Below are 19,374 nucleotides of genomic sequence, written 5' to 3'. Positions count from 1 at the left end.
TTTCTACAACAAATTCTGGAGATGTTTTCAGTTTTCTTACTATATAGGAAAATGATTGTTATTATTACTGTCATTGGCTACTATTTATTGAATTCTTGTAATTTATTAGGTACTGTTGCAAACACTTCATATGAAGTATCTGATTTAATCATTTCATCAGTCTCAGCCATGAAATTTAGGGCTGTTATTACTGTTGTTATCTTTATCTTATAGATCAGGAAACTGATAATTAAGAGAGATTAAATAAACTTTACGTTGACAAATGGCTAGTTGGGTCTGAATACAAGACTCCAAAGTCTATACCAAGTTGTCTGTGCTGGACTTGAAACAGAAGTTGAAGCTCGTAGCCCTGCACTTTGTTTACTTAGTGCACATGCAGTGTAAGCAAGTAATGCGTCTTGTCTCTCCCTGCAGGGCAAACCTGGTGATCCAGTGTGAAAGCTGGTGGAACCTAGCCAAGCAGTTTGCGAGCCGAAGCCCACCTCTGAACTTCTTGTCCAGCCCCGTGCAGAGGACGCTGATGAAGGCGCTTGTCCTGGGGGGCTTCGCTCACATGGACGCAGAGACCAAGCAGCAGTACTGGACAGAGGTAACCATTCCCCTGCCTTTGACGGCTTTTCCACGTCGCCCTGCCGGCGTTTCATCTATGTGTTGCTGCAGACAGTCTGTGGAAACATAGCTTTTCTGGTGTTTTCCCTCCTAACGAGTGGGTTGGCGCTTAGAGTTTGTCCGACCTGCTGACCTGCTTGCGTGAGGACGTTGAACGCTGTCGAGTGCCCGGCACTTTAGACACCTTTTCCCCAACGCGAATGACAGCCTGAGCTGGTGTGTTGCTTCTCCATGAAGAACCCGTGACATGTTCCTTTGTCTTGGACAAGGACATACAAATTAACCACTGCGTTGGCTTGCCAGGGCTGCTTTGACAAAATACCACAAACTTAGTGGATTAAACAACGGAAATTTACTGTCTCACGGTTCTGGAGGCCAGAAATCCAAGATCAAGGTGTGGGCAGGGCTGGTTCCTTCTGAGGCTGTGACGGAGGGCCTGGGGTTCCCGGCCTTTCCCGGAGCTCCTGGTGCTTTGCTGGCAGTTTGCGGCGTTCCTGGGCTTGTGGGTGCATCACCCTGATTCCCCTGCATCTCCGTGTGCCCATGTCTGTTCCAAATTTCCCCTTCTTATAGGAACACCAGTCATACTGGGTTAGGGGCCCGCCCAAAGGACCTCATCTTAATAACTAATTACATCTGAAACAGCCCTATTTCCAAATAAGGTCATGTTCTGAGGTACCAGGGGTTCGGACTTCAACACATGAATTTTGGCGGGATGTAATTCAAGCCATAGCCACCACCCTGGACACGTCGTCTTATATAATAAGGTTTAAATTGGGAACCAAGAGTTACCAGTGCATGTAGGTTGCCAGCCTGTAATCCCTGTGACTGGATGCCCTTAGTGTTGAGAAAGGGCACAGTAACAGAAATAGGCAGTAGTCTGCGACTTCAGAGCCAGAATGGAAATCAGCCTGACCATGTGTTTCCAGTTTAAATCATTTATTTTCATACGTGCAGCTTTAAATAGAATTAAGAGATCCTCTTCATGAATGTGCCTGTTTACTCTTATACCCAGGGGAGTTGGAAGGGGAAAAACAGGCTGGAGCTTTGTGTTGGTCTTCACCCAGTAGGACAGAGGCTGGACATTGCAGCCCACAGACCAAATCTGGCCTGCTGTTTTTATAAATAAAGTTTAAAAAAAATATTTATTTAGGGCTTCCCTGGTGGCGCAGTGGTTGAGAGTCCACCTGCCGATGCAGGGAACATGGGTTCGTGTCCCGGTCCGGGAGGATCCCACATGCCGCGGAGCGGCTGGGCCCGTGAGCCATGGCCGCTGAGGCTGCGCGTCCGGAGCCTGTGCTCCGCAATGCGAGAGGCCACAACAGTGAGAGACCCGCGTACCGCAAAAAAAAAAAAAAATTATTTATATATTTGGCTGCGACGGGTGTTCGTTGCAGCATGCAAACTTCTAGTTGTGGCACGTGGGATCTAGTTTCCTGACCAGGGATCGAACCCAGGCCCCCTGCATTGGGAACGTGGAGTCTTAAGCCACTGGACCACCAGGGAAGTCCCTATAAATAGTTTTATTGAAACACAGTCATGCTTAACCGATTACATCTTTTCCATGGCTACTTCTGCACTACAGTGAAATCATAATTGAATAGTTGGGCCAGAGATAGTACGTCCTGTAAAGTGTAAAAGATTTACCCTATGGCCCTTTATGAAATATCTTCTCTTTTTTTTTGCTAATGGGAAAGGATGAAGATAGTGGCAGAATCCTGTGAATGGCGTCAAGGAAGTCTTTTTTTTCTTCTTTTGAACTTAAATTACCTAAGGAAGTATGATGATAGCATGCACTTATATTTTTTCCATAAGTAATAATTTCTTTTTTTCAGTTTTACTGAGATGTAATTGACATACATCATGGTATAACTTTAAGGTGTACAGCATAATGGTTTGACTTACATATATTGTGACACGGACAGCATCTGTCATCTCACAGATACCAAAAAAAGTGAAAGAAAAAAAAATAATTAAGGAGCATTTTTTTCCTTGAGATGAGAACTCTCTGATCTCCTCTCTTCACTTTCCTACATCTCATATAGTCATCATGATGTACGTTACATCCCCAGGGCTTTTTTTTTTTTTTTTTTTGCAGTACGCAGGCCTCTCACTGTTGTGGCCTCTCCCGTTGTGGAGCACAGGCTCCGGACGCGCAGGCTCAGCGGCCATGGCTCACGGGCCCAGCCGCTCCGCGGCATGTGGGATCTTCCCGGACCGGGGCACGAACCCGCGTCCCCTGCATCGGCAGGCAGACTCTCAAGCACTGCACCACCAGGGAAGCCCCCCAGGACTTATTAATCCTGTAACTGAAAGTTTTTATCTTTGTCTTCCTCCCTCCTCGATTCCACGTATAAGTGAGATCATACAGTATTTGTCTTTCTCTGTCTGACTTATTTTACTTAGCATAATGCCCTCAAGATCCATCCATGCTTTCATGAGTGGCACGATTTCCTTGCTTTTTATGGCTGAGTAATATTCCATTGTATATATGTACCACGTCTCCTTTATCCATTCATCTGTCGATGGACACTTGGGTTGCTTCCGTGTCCTGGCTATTATAAATAGTGCTGCTATGAACATAGGGGTGCGTGTATCTTTTCGAATTAGTGTTTTCACTTTTTCAGATAAATATGCGAGGTGAAATTGCTGGATCCTATGGTAATTCTATTTTTAATTTTTTGAGGAACATCCATACTGTTTCCAAAATGGCCGTACCAATTTGAGTTCCCACCAACAGTGTACGAGGGTTCACTTTCCTCCACACCCTCGCCAGCACTTGTTATTTCTTGTCTTTTTGATGGCCATTCTGATAGATGTGAGGTGATATCTCGTTGTGGTTTTCATTTCCGTTTTCCTGTTGACTGGTGATATGAGCACCTTTGCACGTGCTGTGTTATTTATTTGTTTGCCAGAAGTTAGGATCCCCTTCAAAGTGGGGCTTGTAACATGTGGTTCGGGTATTTTTTTGTTTTTTGTGCTTTTTTGCCTCCAACAATTAGAAATGTTTTGGAAAGTAAATATTTACCCAAGTTGAAGAAACTAAGCATGTAAATCAGACTTTTAAAAAATTCACGCTTTATTTTTGTAGGTTCTTCAGCCTCTTCAGCAGCGATTCTTAAGAGTGATAAACCAGGAGAACTTTCCGCAGATGTGCCAGCAGGAGGAGGTGAAGCAGGAGATCACTGCCACGCTGGAGGCCCTGTGTGGCATTGCTGAGGCTACCCAGGTTGACAATGTAGCCATCCTTTTCAACTTTTTAATGGACTTCCTTACCAATTGCATTGGATTGATGGAAGTTTACAAAAATACCCCCGAGACTGTCAATCTCATCATAGAAGTTTTTGTTGAAGTTGCACATAAGCAGATATGCTATCTTGGAGAGGTGAGCACGGTCTACTTTGATCCCTTCCAGATCAAAACTCCTGATAGCTATAACAAAATGATAGATACTTTGCTTCAGATTAAATGAACGTTATTTGAAATAATATTTCTATACCTCCAAAAGATTTTTCAAAAGAACTCAGAGTTCAGAGGAAGGCATATTGAATGAATGTAAATTCTTGCCCTAAAAATGTTAATAATGAGGCATTTCTTTGGGCTAATATGTTACTCTGTCAAACTCATTCACATGAGGAATATTTGATAAAACAAATGGATTATGGTAGAAAATGTTAATAAATTGCTCTGTGGTAGAACCCTAGGACTTAGCATTTTAAGTGGCAGTTTGCATCTTTGTTTTGTAAGTCAGATGAATGTTCAGATACACTAAGTTCTTTTATATTCAGTCAGCAAGGATGTTCGTGATTTGTGTGTTTGTTGTTGTTGTAGATCAAAGGAGCCGGCTTAAAAGTGAGGTTACATTTGGTCAGTGTTACAAAAGTCGTCACAGGTGCACTGTTCAGAGCTCAGGCCAGTGCCCTTTATTCTAATGCTTGGTGCTCTGTGCTTCTGCACCTTAAACCATTCTACAGCTTAAAGTAATCCACGTCGTACAAGAAGTTAAAGAGCAGGAGTAAAGCGGTTCTGTTGCCAAAATTGTATTGTCTTTCTAGTAGGCACAATCTAATGCACACAAAAAGAGTGTCAAATTTTATTGTTAGAAAACTAATGTTTTAAATATAACCGTAATCTTCATGCTTTCTCATTTTTATCAGTGCTGTAATGTAGTTTACGACAAGCGTTAGAGCTGCTGTTGGGATTCAGAGTAAATTTATTGGATTACATCTTGGACTTCTGTAGTGTTTATGTTCCCCAGCCAGGCTCCCCCAGCAGCCTGACCTCTGCCTGCTTTTTCCCAGTCCAAAGCCATGAACCTGTACGAGGCGTGCCTCACCCTGCTGCGCGTGTACTCCAGGAACAACGTGGGGCGGCAGCGGGCCGACGCTCCCGCGGAGGAGGAGGAGCAGTACCAGGACCTGCTGCTCATCATGGAGCTCCTCACCAACCTCCTGTCCAAGGAGTTCATAGACTTCAGCGACACAGGTAGGCGCGCCCGCGCTCGGCCTCTAGGCCTGCGCTTGCTTCTGTCCAAGCGAAGCAGTGCTTGCGGTATGTGACGTCTCACGAGGAGGCCCCATTTACAGAACAGGCGGAAGCCAGCCGGTCCCCGCGGCCACGGGCAGGGCGGGACCAACAGCCCTGTGTGCCTGGCCTTCCTCTGGTAGAGATGAAAGTGCTGGTGTCTTCCCTGTCCCAGGCTCCTAGCCAGTGCCGGGCACTGTCCCTGTCATGGCAGCATGAGTCTGGTGCCACTGGTGCACGCGTTTTAGAGGCCAGGAAATAGGCCCAGGAGTTTACACCACTTGCCTGCAGGTGTGCAGCTCGCGCACCCCAGCGTCTGACTTCAGAGGCCAGTGTCAGAGCTCGCTTTACTGACGAGTTCCCCCTCCGTGTCCTCTGAGGAAGCCCCAGCCCTGTGCCCACTGCAGCCTGGGAGCCACTGGACTTGGGGGCTGACAGGCGACACTCCAAAGCCCTAACCTGGGGCTCCCCAGCAGCATGACCTTGCGGAGTCTGTTGCCTTCCGGGGCCTCCCTTGCTGTCACAGGGGCTGTGACGATCGGTGCCTGCCAAACTGTTCACGATGTGCCGGCAGGTACCTCCGGTGCCTGCCGTTGCCGTTCTCGTCACCGCTGTTGTCACAGGCAGGCGTGTCCGGGTGCCCGGAGCCCCGCGTGTCCGCAGCTCTCCTTCAGCACCTCTTGCCCACCGCCTGCCTTGCCTCAGGACACAGGGGCCTCCAGCTCCACGGGGAAGATGTGCTGTCCACGTCTCCTCCCCGGGCTGAGCTGCCCGCAGGCAGCCGGTGGTGCTGCCCCTCCCTCCTCCGACCCCTTCTCGCCCCCTGCGCTCAGCACACCTGACACTGGACGTGTTCTTCTCTGTTCCCTCCACCGGTTCACTCAGCAGAGGTTTCTGGCAGAGCTGCCCTGTGCCAGGTACCGTCAGCTTCAGCCCAGGAGCTTCACTGCCCTGGGCGGCTGACAGGGCACCAGGTGAAGGGCGTCCGCTGCCGCTGTTTCCAGGCCCAGCCACTCGTGCGCGTGTCGGTCCCAGACTTTCTGGTTCCTTCAGTCCGGGGTTGCTTCACCTTTTCTAGATCAGATGTGCCTCTGAGGCCTCAAGTTGTTCTGAGCCTTTGCCTTGAAGGGTGTATGTTACATGACCCGCTGAGGTTCACATGCCGTGTTAGTTGATTTGTAGACTTCCCAGGGGTGTAAGGACCAGGATAAGAGCCCTGTACCCTGATGAACTGACTCTCAGTTAAGAACTGATACTGAGAGGGATGGGAGAGCTTTGTATGAAGGGCATCTGGAGGGGACAGAAGCCCTCTCAGGCTCCCCTGGGAGTGAGCTGTGGAGTAAACAGTATGGGTAAGTGTGGACGGGCAGGTTTTCAAAAGAAAAAAGCAGAAGGATTGAAATCGTAATACAATGTTAGAAAAGAAATTGAGGCCAAAATGCTCAGGATTGAAAGTACAAAATAAGGGTAAAAAGAATAGAATAAGGTGGATAGGGTTGAGGTCTAGAAAAAAGAAAATGAAGACAATTAAAATAGGAAATGATCAAGCAACAGATAAAATAGATGGTAAAAAGGGAGAGAATATTTTTAAGTAATTATTAAAAATAAAATACAGATAATAGGTGAGATAAGAGAAAATATTTTAAATATTATGAAATAAAATTAACATACCAGGTGAGCTATAAAAGCATAACTGAAAATGAGCCTCTGCGTGACACTCTCGAGCCCCTGGCAGAGCCCCTGGCTGCAGAGCTGAGTCCCACAACCCAGGCCAGGAGCCGTCTCTCGAGCAGACCCAGCGGCGGTGGCCAGCCTGCCATGGCCCCGGCCCAGCAGGCCCAGGCTTCCTACTGGATGGATCCAGGCTCGCCATGCCCGGCTTTGGAAAATGGGATTCTTGCAGCTGGAACTGAGGCTCTTGGAGAAAAGTACAGAATTAGGCTGAAAACGTGGTTTTTAAGTAGAAGTGCTTTTTTACCACATTTTGTCCTTTTTTTCCCCCTTGTTCTGAAAGTAAATACGCTCATAATAGAAAACACTTGAAGTACAGGGACAGAAAAATCACCCATGCTTTGACATAATCCAGAGTAATTGCATTTTGTTAATTTCCCTTTTGGTTATTTTGTATAATTTTTTTGTGATTATGCTCCAAATATAATTTTATATTCTGCCTTTTTCATTAATGTATTATTAGCCTCTTCCTTGTCATTAAAATTTTTCATGACTTTTTGGTGGCTGCGTGGTAATCCACATTTTGGAACCTAACCCTGTTTTTGTAATACAGGACATCTGGAGTATTTACAACTTTGCTGTTACAGTGATAAACTAATTACTTCTGTGGATGAATCACTGTCTAAATTTATGTTTATATCCTTACTATATACAGCGCTCAAAAGTCTCTTATTATATTGCTTTTGAGGGTAACTATCACACTGTATCCTCACCACCATTTACATGTTATCATTCAGAAGTCACTTGTAATCTAATGAATCAGAAGTAGTACCTTCAAAAACTTTGTATTGCTTGCTTAATGATTGGATCGAACTTGTTTTTTTTCATTGGGCTTATGGTTTTGTTAGGTGTTTGTCTGTGGATTTTGGTCCTTTATCTGTTAAGGTTTTAAGATTCTGAGTAATTTATGTGCCTCCTTTATGGATTAAGGGTAATAATCCTTTGTCATATTAGTAGCTTTTTAAAAAAAACTTTCTTTTTTTTATGCAATATTTAATTCCTATATCTCCCCCCATTCCTTTCCAGCTTAGAAAAATCCCACACACCTAGGAGAAAAGTGAATAGTACTGTGGAAATTATTTAACTCACAGTATGACCAGTGTGTCAGTGGGGTCAATTTTACTTTTCAAAAAACATTGATTAAGCGTTAGTTTTACTTTCATCGTCGTAGAATGATAATGTAAACACAGTATCTGCGTCCAGTATTCAGACCCTAAACAGGACAACACGAAAGGCTGTATTATCCTCTTGTAGATTTATTTTGTCTTGGGGGCTTGACTTCGCTTTCACTTTCATGCAGGAGAACATACCCACCTTCGTAGGTTTATTGATGTTACGGCTGTAAGACTGCGTTGTTCTCACTTTATAGATGAAGTGTTTAGGGGTCAGGAGCCTGGGCCAGCAGCAAACAGATCTGTGTCGGCAGCCGATGTTGTGTTATATGGAGTGAACCTGATTCTGCCCTTGATGTCACAGGACCTCTTGAAGGTAAGTGAAGAAAGGAATGTGAAGTTAAAACCGCATATGCTTGAACTCGAAGGTTCAAGATATTTCAGGCACGAATACACGTCCGATTTAATTAAGGGGGCCAGTACCTACTCATCTGTTAAGTGTGTGTGGAAATAAAGTGTTTGTGTGGCTGTCCTGTGTCCTTCACACCCATGCCTTCCCTGGAGCCCTGCACTCACTGATCCCTCAGTGTCAGGGAAAGGCTGGTTCTTCTAGAACCCAAGTGCCGATGTTCGCGGTTTTGATTCCCTCGTCATTTGTCGTTCAGCAAATACAGGAAGTTTCATGTGTAGTGTATTTCTCTGGTGCTTTCCCAACATCATTCTCAGGCTGAGGGTTTGGGCAACAGAGGGCATTTCCCAGCCGCTCCGTGGAGAAATGGAATGGTAAGAAACCAGGGCTCACACAGCTGGTCAAGTTCCATACGTTCTGACTGTACTGGGCCTTGGTTTCTCTCACTGGTTGATGTCAAGGGTGTGGTGGTGATGAGGCTGCCCTTTCTCCCACTCTGAGTACCATCGAGGGAGGGTGTCTTCTGCGTTGTCAGGAGGTGGGAGGTTGGAGAGGAAGAGTGAGGTGGACAAAATAGAGGGGCAGAGGGAGGGGCCTGGGGAGGAAGCAGGGCTGGGAGGGGCCTGTGCAGTTGAGGGTCAGAGTGAGAGCTGTTAGGTTCCCAGCGCGCGGCTGTGACTGTAGGCTTGTCCCTCCTGGAGAAGTGTCTCTGCGGAAAGCAGCCAGCAGGATGGGAAGTTTAGGAAGCTCTGTGTATTGATTTGCTTTTCGGGTTCTTTTGTTTTTTGGTGTTTATTCATCAAATAAACCATTAGACATTTAGATGTGTATTTTCTTAAATGAGGTTAGCTGTAGATTACCTGCTTTTTACCTCAGTTCTCCAGGACTGTGCAACCAGTAAATAGATGCTGGAAGTGTGCAAGGCTGAATACTCCGTTCTAATCCTGATTTTAACAGTTTGTATTACGTTCTTGTATTTTTCCACATGCTTGAATGCAAATGCTTTTATTCACAGGCCATTTAGTAATTTGAGATTTGGCTGCTTTGTTCACTTTTCCAAGGTAAACATAGAATACCTGGAATTGGCTATGGCTTTGGTAACTATCCAGAAGATGACTGTTTCTGCTACGTGTTACTTTCATATTAGTTACTAAAGTGTTCCCGTTTTTGTAACTCACTTTTACATTTAATTAGGTCTTTGTGTTTTCTGTATCCTGTATATGTTTTAAACAAATCATTATACTTAGAAGCTTGATGGTTATTACTTTATTCCATTAATGAAAACAAGTTAGATATCATTAAACATCTAAATATTTAATATTTCTTTTTCAGTTTCCAACCCTTTGTAATCAATACTACAAATTAATCACATTTATCTGTGAGATTTTTCCTGAAAAAATACCACAGCTTCCTGAAGATCTTTTTAAAAGTCTGATGTACTCGTTGGAACTAGGAATGACGTCATATCCTTTGAGTGAACATCGTGATCACTTGTCACTAGGGAAAAAGAGGTTGCTAGAAGAAAAGTTTTCAAAATTTGTATTTTTTCTTTTGTGGTTCAGTCTTATTTCTTTAAAAAGCAGTCATGCCTATAGCTGCCCTACTTCTGTGTTTCTTTCATTAACCTGCCCCCTCGTCCTCCTTTCACAGACCCAGAGGCATTCGGCCCCGGGCCCCAAAGTCACTGTCTCATGGAGCCCAGGTAGTAGTGCCACATCCTGTTGCCGCGTCTCTGATCTTTGCCACTTGGTTGTGTGCATCACAGTCAGAACACACACAAAGCTCCAGTCCTGGGCCCCAGACACATACGGATAATCTTGGAAACACTGGGACTCTCCTGTCCTCACCTAGCTCAGTAAAGACTCACCGACGTACTCACCTTCTAGAAACAGCCATCCATTGGATAATAGCTTTAATTGTTTATCTTCTGTAAGTCAAGTATCTCTAGTTTGTTCTTTGACCTTCGTGATCAGAATGAGTTCGGAGGTTTGCCAGCTGTGCCTGGAAGCTTTGACCCCGTTAGCTGAACAGTGTGCAAAAGCACAGGAGACAGACTCGCCACTTTTCCTGGCAACACGGCACTTCCTCAAGGTGAGATGTTTGGGTGCAGTCATGGCCCGGGGAGGGCGGGGGGGGGTCTTCCCTCCAGGGGGCAGCACCTTCATCCACGAGGAGATCATGCCTTTCTGTTCACTGCAGTTTTTGGAGATCAGCTTTCTTGGATACGTTATCCTCCACGGTTATTTTGTGTTCCTGAAATTTTATGTGGTGAATATAACATGGAATTTGATAATTTGATTATTTCATACACCACAGCAAGCAATAACATCTTCATGTTATCCTTGGATTTTTTAAAAACCATTTTCTTTACTTTTCAGATTTGTTTAATAAAGAAGAATAACCTCTTTGTCCTTCTTTTTCCCTTTCGCAATGGGGAGCGGCTGGAGGGTTATATGGTCATCATGTGTCTTTATTGAGAGGTGTTACTGTGTACTTTCAGCTGGTGTTTGATATGCTGGTTTTGCAAAAGCACAACACAGAAATGACCACCGCGGCTGGCGAGGCGTTCTACACGCTGGTGTGCTTGCATCAGGTACTGGACGCGCCTCCCCGGGCCCCTCGCTCTGTGTAGTGAGGGGATTTTCAGACAGATGGGCTGTTTGTCCCTCAGTCCTCAGAGGGTCTGTGCCTCGGTGCTTCCGCACCATTCAGTGAGGCTGTATTTCTTTTCTTTTTATTTATTTTTGGCTGTGTTGGGTCTTCATTGCTGCGCGCGGGCTTCCTCTAGTTGCGGCGAGCGGGGGGCTACTCTTCGTTGCGGTGCGTGGGCTTCTCACTGCGGTGGCTTCTCTTGTTGCAGAGCACGGGCTCTAGGCGCACAAGCTTCAGTAGTTGTGGCTTGCATGCTCTAGATCGCAGGCTCAGTAGTTGTGACGCACGGGCTTAGTTGCTCTGCGGCATGTGGGATCTTCCCAGACCAGGACTCGAACCCGTGTCCCCTGCATTGGCAGGCGGATTCTTAACCACTGCACCACCAGGGAAGTCCAAGGCTGTATTTCTTCACACTCTCAATAGCTCTAACTTTTAATTTTGTGTTTATCTGACAAGCTGTTAATAGCAACTACTTTCCCTTCTCCACTGTTATGAACTGTCCTTTATGTCGATCGCTGCCCTAAAGCTTGTCCTTACACAGCTGTGCTGGGAACCAGGACTCAGGACAAAGTAACGGAGACACAGTCTCTGTCCTTGAGGAACTCACAGCTTTGCAAGGAATCGAGATGGATAAACCTGGGGACCCCGACGAGTCTGCCTTCAGAAAGCATGGAAAGCCGCAGTGTGTTATTTTGTAGCGCAGTCTGGAAAACTGGTTGGTTGCAGCCTGGAAAGCCTCTGCAGCACTCCGTGACGGGGGCTATAGCAGAAGGAGAGTTAGGCTGGCTTGCCTGTCCCTCCCTGTCCCTGTGGAGGGTGCCCATCAGGTGTGCGAGAAGAGCTGTGTCGGGTCCTCAGCTGCCTCGGTTTCCAGTCTGTACCCCCACCCCTCCTCCCCACGCACAGGCACACAACCCAGCATGACCAAGTCATCGGCCAGAGCAGCTTTTTTTTTTTTTTTTCCTTCAGTATAGAGGCTGTAGCATTTGCTGTGACTGGTACGCAGGGTTTGATTTTATTTCCCTTCTTTTAAAAAGGGAGGATTTTGAGGAGTCTTGCATGATACTTAAAGACCCCCTTCCTGCAGCACCTGCGCCCCAGGTGGGGCGGCTCTGGGCTCATCTCTTGCCTCTGCCCTGGATACTGCGTTCTGCGGATGGTGCCCTTCTTGGGGGTGGACCTCCTTGCTCTGCATACATAAGCCGTTGCGTTCTGATGTCTTTTTTTTTTTTTTGCGGTACGCGGGCCTCTCACTGTTGTGGCCTTTCCCGTTGCGGAGCACAGGCTCCGGACGCGCAGGCTCAGCGGCCATGGCTCACGGGCCCAGCCGCTCCGCGGCACGTGGGATCTTCCCGGACCGGGGCACAAACCCGTGTCCCCTGCATCGGCAGGCGGACTCTCAACCACTGCGCCACCAGGAAAGCCCCTCTGATGTCCTTTTAAAAACCTGGGTGCACGTTGTAGACAAGGGATCAGGGACTGGGGCTGGGCTGGCCCTGGAGGCACTGCCATTTCTCAGGCAGGGGGCGCGGTGGGTGGGGGGGACTTGAGTTTATACTTATCCTCGTGCGCAGGCCTGCCTCTGGGAAGGGCAGCTAGCGTGGCCCCCTGGACTCGTGCGGTGGGGGCGTGCCTTACTACTCTTTTCCAAATGGAGTTAACATCTGGTTTCCCCATTTGCATCTATCATGACATCCCAAGAAGCTAATGAGGAAGAGTGACAGACCTGCTTTTCTTATGAGAGCTTAGCTTTGAGAGCTGCCCCGGTTCCGTTCCCCTTAACCCCACACCCTCTCCTCTGTGTAAGGCTTTACATGCAGGGCAGTAAACCCAGGAAAACTCCAGCCATGCCCTACTGTTCTGTGTCGCTGAGCCCCTTCCTCGGGGAGCCCCTCTGCACAGCGCTCCCTTCCGCCCCTCGCCACCTCCCACGCAGCCCCCATCTGCACGTGTGCGCATCTGCCGTGTCGTGGCTGCCGCCGTGTGGGCAAGACGTCTGTGTAAACCTCCAGGAAATTTGAGAGTCAGCTTGCAGACTTAGGGCCTGAGAATCTACCGTAAATCTGTCGTACTAAGAATCTATCGTAAAATGCAAAAAAAAAAAAGTGCTTTGAAAACACAGAAGGAAGAGGCAGCGTGACAAGGTAGGTGATCGTATGGGTTCTGGCGCCGCGTGGCCGGTTCTTGCTCAGAGGCCTGTGCTCTTGGGTAGGTTGTGTGATCTCACTGTGTGGAAGAACTTTGGTGTGTAAAACAGGGATATAAACGATATCTTCCTCACACGGTTGTTATAAAACAGTGAGTTACTAATGGAAAAGCTTGGAACGGTACCTAGATGACAGTAAACTTTTAGTAAATGTTAAATATTCGAAAGAGCTGCCAGGCCCTGCCTTTGGGACCCCCGTAGCCCACTACTTTGTGTTTCGTGTGGTGTTGGAGGAAGGTGCGTGTTCTTATGTGTACTTATCTCTTCAACAGGCGGAATATTCTGAACTGGTTGAAACATTACTGTCAAGTCAGCAAGACCCAGTTATTTACCAGAGATTAGCAGACGCCTTCAACAAGCTCACTGCAAGCAGCACGCCCCCTGTGCTGGACCGGAAGCAGAAGATGGCCTTCCTGAAGAGTTTAGAAGAGTTTATGGCAAATGTTGGTGGTCTCCTTTGTGTAAAATAAACAACAGAGCTTTATGCTTAATCAGATCCTTCCTGCAAAGTGCACTGAATTGCTAACAGTTGACTTGAGTCTTGTCCTTTTTGTCAGTTCGTTGGCCGTTTGGATTTTGGGAGCCTGGCAGGGCACTGTGTGGTGCAGGGAAGCATTACCCTCAGTCCGTCGTAGGTCTTGTAGCTTTTGAATGGTGATTTCAGATTCTCAAAATGAAATTCCACATATGTGCAAAGAGATATGGGCACCATGAAATACGTATTCAGTGCCTTTTCCCTCTTTATCAAAGCATTAGGTGGCTACCCAAAGTTTAGCGTTTTCACTATCAGATATCAGCTGGATATCTGCTCATCTGTGTCACTGAGGAGCTGGTTGAAAAGACGGATTCCTGGGCCCACCTGTAGACAGACCCTCAGAGTCAGCATTTGTTTGTCGGACCTTGGATTCTTGGTTTTGATAAGCGCCTCTCCTCTGCCACCCCTGCAGTTTTCAGTCAGTGCAGAAGGCCGGAAAGCGTCTAGAGGGGTGTGCTTGCCCAGCCCTCCCTTTGAGGAGGGGGAGGGACTGGGCAGGGGGAAGGGCACCGCCAGGTGTTTGGCTTCCTGTTACCACGCTCTCCCTGTCTGTCTTGTGTCACAGCAGCCTGGTAATTGCAGGTTTTGTGAACCTACTCTGATGCCTGAACTTGAGGAGGAAAATACCTGTATATTTTTGTTCCATAAGAAGAACTTTAGGAACTGTAGCCATTTCATTGCCTTAATTTTAAGAAGGAATTACACAAAGCAGATTTGTTTAGTAAGAAATCCAGTCTTGCTGCTTCAGAGTCGGGTTAGGGTGTTAGCTGCTGTGAACGTGGGGCCCTCTTGATTGTGTGTATTTATGTGGTTTTATGGGTGAAGTGAAAGGCTCATTCAGATGTAGTGTAACTTTCTGAGTATGTTTCTGTCCAGCCACGTAGCCCATGGCTAATAATTTGCTCTGAATGGCTTGCTTAAGCAATAACTATTTTAAAGGGTGTGAATTACTGATTCATATAGACTCTCACACATTGGGACATTAGGGCAGTAATTATTCTAGAGTGGGTGTTATACTCATTTCACAGGAGCCGTGTAAATTTAAGAGATTAAAAAACTCACTTTAGATCCTGTAGTTTGATTTTTCTAATCAGGATTTTTGTACTGCTGCCATGCTCCCCTTAACTCTGTGTGCCAGCTTAAATTATGGAAACGAAAGCTAACTTATAAACACCGGGCACGTGACACTGCCCACTTCAGTGTCAGAATCACACAGCACAGTAACAGGCGCGTTCTGAAACTGCGCCTCCGACGGGCGGGCTTTCTCGTCCCGTCCTTAACATCGTGTGCTCGGCTGACCTCCGAATGTGGTGGTAACAGCTGGACTGCACAGAGTGGATGCGCCTCCCCATGCACGGCTGCACAGCGGTGAGGGCAGCTCCGTGCTCTGGGCAGTTGCAGTTAAGCAGACGGAGCATCTGAATTCCACCCAGCCTGGGCAGGCGCCGCTGGACGCAGATGAAAGCAAAGCCTAGAGCCACGGCTTTCTGAGAACATAACCGAGGTGGAGCAAAAAGTCTTAAAAGACATCTAGGGCAAAACTAGTATCACTCTTTCTGAAGCGTACGTATTATTGTGTTCTTAAACATACTTTGGACAGTGCATTTACTTTTAGATTTCTTCTTCTTTCCCTTAAAGAACTTGAAGTCAGAGGCAGCGGTAGTCACTTTGTTTGCATTGTTTCTGGTGTTTCATGTTTCCCAGCTCCCTAGCGCCCAGCAGTTGTGAGCTAAATATGTCCCTGTTCCTTTGCCTAAGGGCACCAAGACACGCAGCCGACTGGATTGGTCCACTGACTGTGACAAAACTGTAATCAAGTTGTTATTGAAAATAAAGATGAGTAGCAAAGGAATGCCATGGTAAACAAAAAGGGCATCTGTATCTAATATCTTTTATCTAGACAGATGTATTTGCTGTTTGCCCAGATTTTATTACAGTCCTGCATTTTCATTAGACCGCTTTTAATTGAAACAAGAGTTTCTTCAGATTGGACCAAATAATACATAAGATATCATCAGAATGTTGGTTAGTGGCAAACTGGAAGGAAACGCCACCACCGTTTTTAGGTAGTGGGAAAGGCCACTTAATTGCAACAGCCAGGCTCTTTTCAGTTGTTCGCAGTTTGTTTTCCTGATTGGGTATTTGTTTAGTTTGGGGCTTTTATTTTGCCAAGTTTTGTCTTCAGCTATGTTTGTTGGCTTTTCAGTTTTGGGGCGTTTTGTTTTAATGCTTTTGGCCCAGTGGGTGTCAAGAATACTGGCTTAATTCTAGTAAATTGATTTTTACTGCTAAAACTGTTGTCAAAGGAGTTTTAAAAACAAAAACATTATTTGTGCCCCTTTTTATATATGTTAAAGGGACACTGTTGAGTATTTGATTTTTTATAATGCTGTGTTGTATAAACTTTCTCTTATTCATACACAGTATCCTATCACCTCCGTTTTCAGTTCGGTCTTTGCTTGCTTTTATTTTCCTTGGCCCTGTATTTCTGAAGGCACAGTCTCTGCAGACTTTGTACCTTCACAGTTTGTATTTGTGTGGCAGCACCTGTAACTAATTCTTGTAGCTCTGTTTGAAGGATTGGTTTGCATTTGTGGCCCTGGGTGGGTGGCTGCCTGGGGGGTAGGCCACCTGAGACAGTATCTGACAGTGTCCCTGCTGTCTCTTCATCTGCTGGGAGACAGTGGCATGTAACCACCACTGCAGTGAGTTTTCAACAGTGTGACCTTTTATGTAAAAAAGCTTTGGAATTTTTTTCAAACTGGTTTTAAGAATTTAGTCTTACTTCGTTGTAAACCGTGTTTCTAATTATATTACATCACTGTTCAGAGGAGATGGTTAGTACTGTTTTTTCACAGTTTGCATTTCAAAACCAAACACCTCTGTGATGCTTACCCCAGTCAGCATTATTTAACTTCCCTTACTGTCTTTGAACTTTCTCTTCTACCAAAAAATGTCAAGTCTTCGTATTTTTCCTATCACCATATTTCCCATTTCTGTTAATACTTGTATGAACCCCTCAAGTATTGAAGGGAACAAGTTGTCAGTTTCACGGATTTCAAGTTTGAGTATCTTAATTTACCGTGTCAGTTGGACCCTTAAAATACTATTTTTGTCTGTTACAATTTTACTTCTTTCTGTTTGCCACCTCTGTCATTAGAGGTGTTGTCATTAGACCTTAGTAAGTTCGCTGTCTCTGACAGATGATTATCATTGTTAGCTCCTGAATAAAATATTAACTGTTTCGAAACCTCAGTACTTCTTAGGGGTTTTTCAAAACCAGAGAATAAGGCACTGATTTGGATATGAGTTCTTAACATTATAATTTTCTGTAAATTCCTCTATAAAACAACATAGCTGATTTGAGGATGTAATAATGTTTTAAATTATTTTAAAATGTAGGTGGATATTCTCTGACTTGGTAACTATATTCTGAAAACACTGCATCTAAGAATTCTTGAAAAATTGATTTTCTAAAATTTTAAAATGTCCAGCTTTAGGTATATTGCTGAGCTCAAATTAATTTGCAGTGAGTGCCATGGTTCACGTTGAACTTTAAACGATTTAATTTAGATGTAAGAAATGTGAAGTATTCCTGATGGATTATAATGGGAACCCATGACATATTTAGCCAAAGACTGTATTTGGTTCAGGTAAAGACAAAAGCTTAATAATGGGCATCCATTCTGTTCTAAAGAGGATGGATGAGGGGATGTGTTTCTGGCCCCTAGCTCTGTACACGTAAGCCTTTGTAAAGGCGGAAACGTGGTGGCGGGGAGGCCCGTGTGTTAGCCCCCCGAGGCTCACACTGCAAACTATCTTTGTCCCCCTCGTCCTCTGTGGTTTGCTCTTCGCCTGGTCCCAGACTTCCCAGCAGTGGAGAGATTTTGTTTTTGGCTTTTCTTCTAAGTCTGTTTTCTTAGGCCTCTCAGCTCTTAGGAGCTGTCAGAATGTACTAACAGCTAATTTTCCTAGCCTGACATTCAGCACTGCATCTGCACTATGTACCTAACGGGGATGTGACCTCAAGTGTGTCCTGAGCCCGGGCTACCTGGTGTGGTGTCTTTTACCACATACAATTATTGACAGATTGCAAAGGTTGGTATTGTGATTTGGTTCTCTGTACAAAGGAAAAGGCTCCATGCAGTGAGTTTCTGGTTTAATGGTCACAAAATGTTAGCACTGCTACCATTCAGCACGTGTAAAATTTTTTAAATTTATAAATATTAAAATTTTAAACTTATACTGACTTTTCAGTTTTTTTAAGAGACCCAGGGATGAGTATACTGTTTAAATATTTACCTCTATTAACATTATTAATAAAGGTATAAAGTTGCATTTAATTTTTCAAAAGATGCTACAATACGATTTTAGGAAATAAGGCCATGTACTGAGCCAGTTACAAGCTGAATATAAAATTTTATTTGTATTTTTTAATCCATAAATGGGAGTTAAAATATGTCTTTTCACTAAATATTTTTATGACATTTTTGTTTTGACCATGTGTGATTTGTTCATGGGTGTCTAGCTAGACTGTTGCATGAAACTTATTGAATGGTGCTATAGTTCATTTACCAGCCTAGGGTGACTGACACTGGGGACATTACACAATCAGAATAATTTTAAATAAAAAACATGAGGACATATCTGCACAGGTAAAATAGGGATTTGCATTACCTTCTGGGAGAACACCCAACCCTAATAGAATCTCCAGAATTCAGAAAGAAAATCGAAGTTTCGTTTATACTCTGTAATATTGAGCATATTTATTTTTATCTCAGCTCACAATCTTAGAAACAATTTCAGAGTTACTAGTTAAATCATTGGATTCAGGGCATATTTGTAGTAAATGTAGTTTGGGTCATTCTTTTTGGCCTTTCAGGGAAAGTGGAAAAGTACCATTCTTCTGTGTGTCAGACAGACTTTCCTTTTTACCTAATTCTAAATCTTGTAAACATATGCAGTGAAAAGTTATTTTTTTTAAGGAAGAAAATGCGTTTTGAAAATATATTTATTTTAAACTTTATATTGCTTGGAATGTTCATTGATTTGTAATGGTATCTCTTAGGTTATATTGAGATCTGATTCCACTCCAAGGATGGATAAAGAACCATTAGGCTGTTTAGGAACTAAGTAGAGCTCATTCATTTTCAAGGGGGAAGCCTTAGGCCCAGGCTGATCACCTTTCATTGGAGGGAGCTGTGGATGATTTTAGAGGCCCCAGATATAAAAATCTGGTATTGTTTCTTAAAAGACATCTTTAAAATATTGGTGCTCTCTAAAAATACAGTCTGTTTATATTGAGTGGTTTATGAATGATGACTTTGGTGCATTAATTAGATTGTGAAACATTTTTGTTTGTTTCTTAAACATAGGATCGTGCACTCTTTGTAATCTCGAATGGCAGATCTTTTAAAACTAACTGGAAGCAAAGGGCATATTCGGTGATACTAAGGAGGAAATCTTTTGCTTGGAGTCTCCATGCAGTCCCAATGGTAGCATACTCTGTCGGTCCTAGCACGTAAGTCAACATCCTGCTGAGCTCTTGCCGTGTAAATACTTGATCCAGCAAGAGAGTGAACTGTGGTTAAGTCAT

The 19,374-nt window shown here is 44.8% G+C and overlaps 1 protein-coding gene across 2 annotated transcripts in view; it reads left to right on the top strand.

The window, feature by feature from the left end:
* The window catches only part of XPO4 (exportin 4), a 104,215-nt gene extending 85,158 nt beyond the window's left edge, over positions 1-19,057 (top strand). The window contains exons 16-23 of one of the 2 annotated variants that reach the window (XM_059995599.1): positions 415-589; positions 3,701-3,994; positions 4,911-5,094; positions 8,234-8,352; positions 9,718-9,849; positions 10,360-10,476; positions 10,886-10,978; positions 13,516-19,057. In XM_059995599.1, coding sequence (XP_059851582.1) covers positions 415-589; positions 3,701-3,994; positions 4,911-5,094; positions 8,234-8,352; positions 9,718-9,849; positions 10,360-10,476; positions 10,886-10,978; positions 13,516-13,713 — 1,312 coding nt within the window. In that variant the 3' untranslated portion in view covers positions 13,714-19,057. Of the gene's footprint in view, positions 1-414; positions 590-3,700; positions 3,995-4,910; positions 5,095-8,233; positions 8,353-9,717; positions 9,925-10,358; positions 10,477-10,885; positions 10,979-13,515 lie in introns of those variants that run through there. The other variant, XR_009516759.1, reaches the window with a different exon arrangement.
* The last annotated feature ends 317 nt before the right edge of the window (positions 19,058-19,374 follow it).

Source organism: Delphinus delphis, chromosome 18 (genome assembly GCF_949987515.2).
Source record: "Delphinus delphis chromosome 18, mDelDel1.2, whole genome shotgun sequence".
Taxonomy (NCBI): domain Eukaryota; kingdom Metazoa; phylum Chordata; class Mammalia; order Artiodactyla; family Delphinidae; genus Delphinus; species Delphinus delphis.
This window is presented reverse-complemented; position numbering and strand designations above follow the sequence as displayed.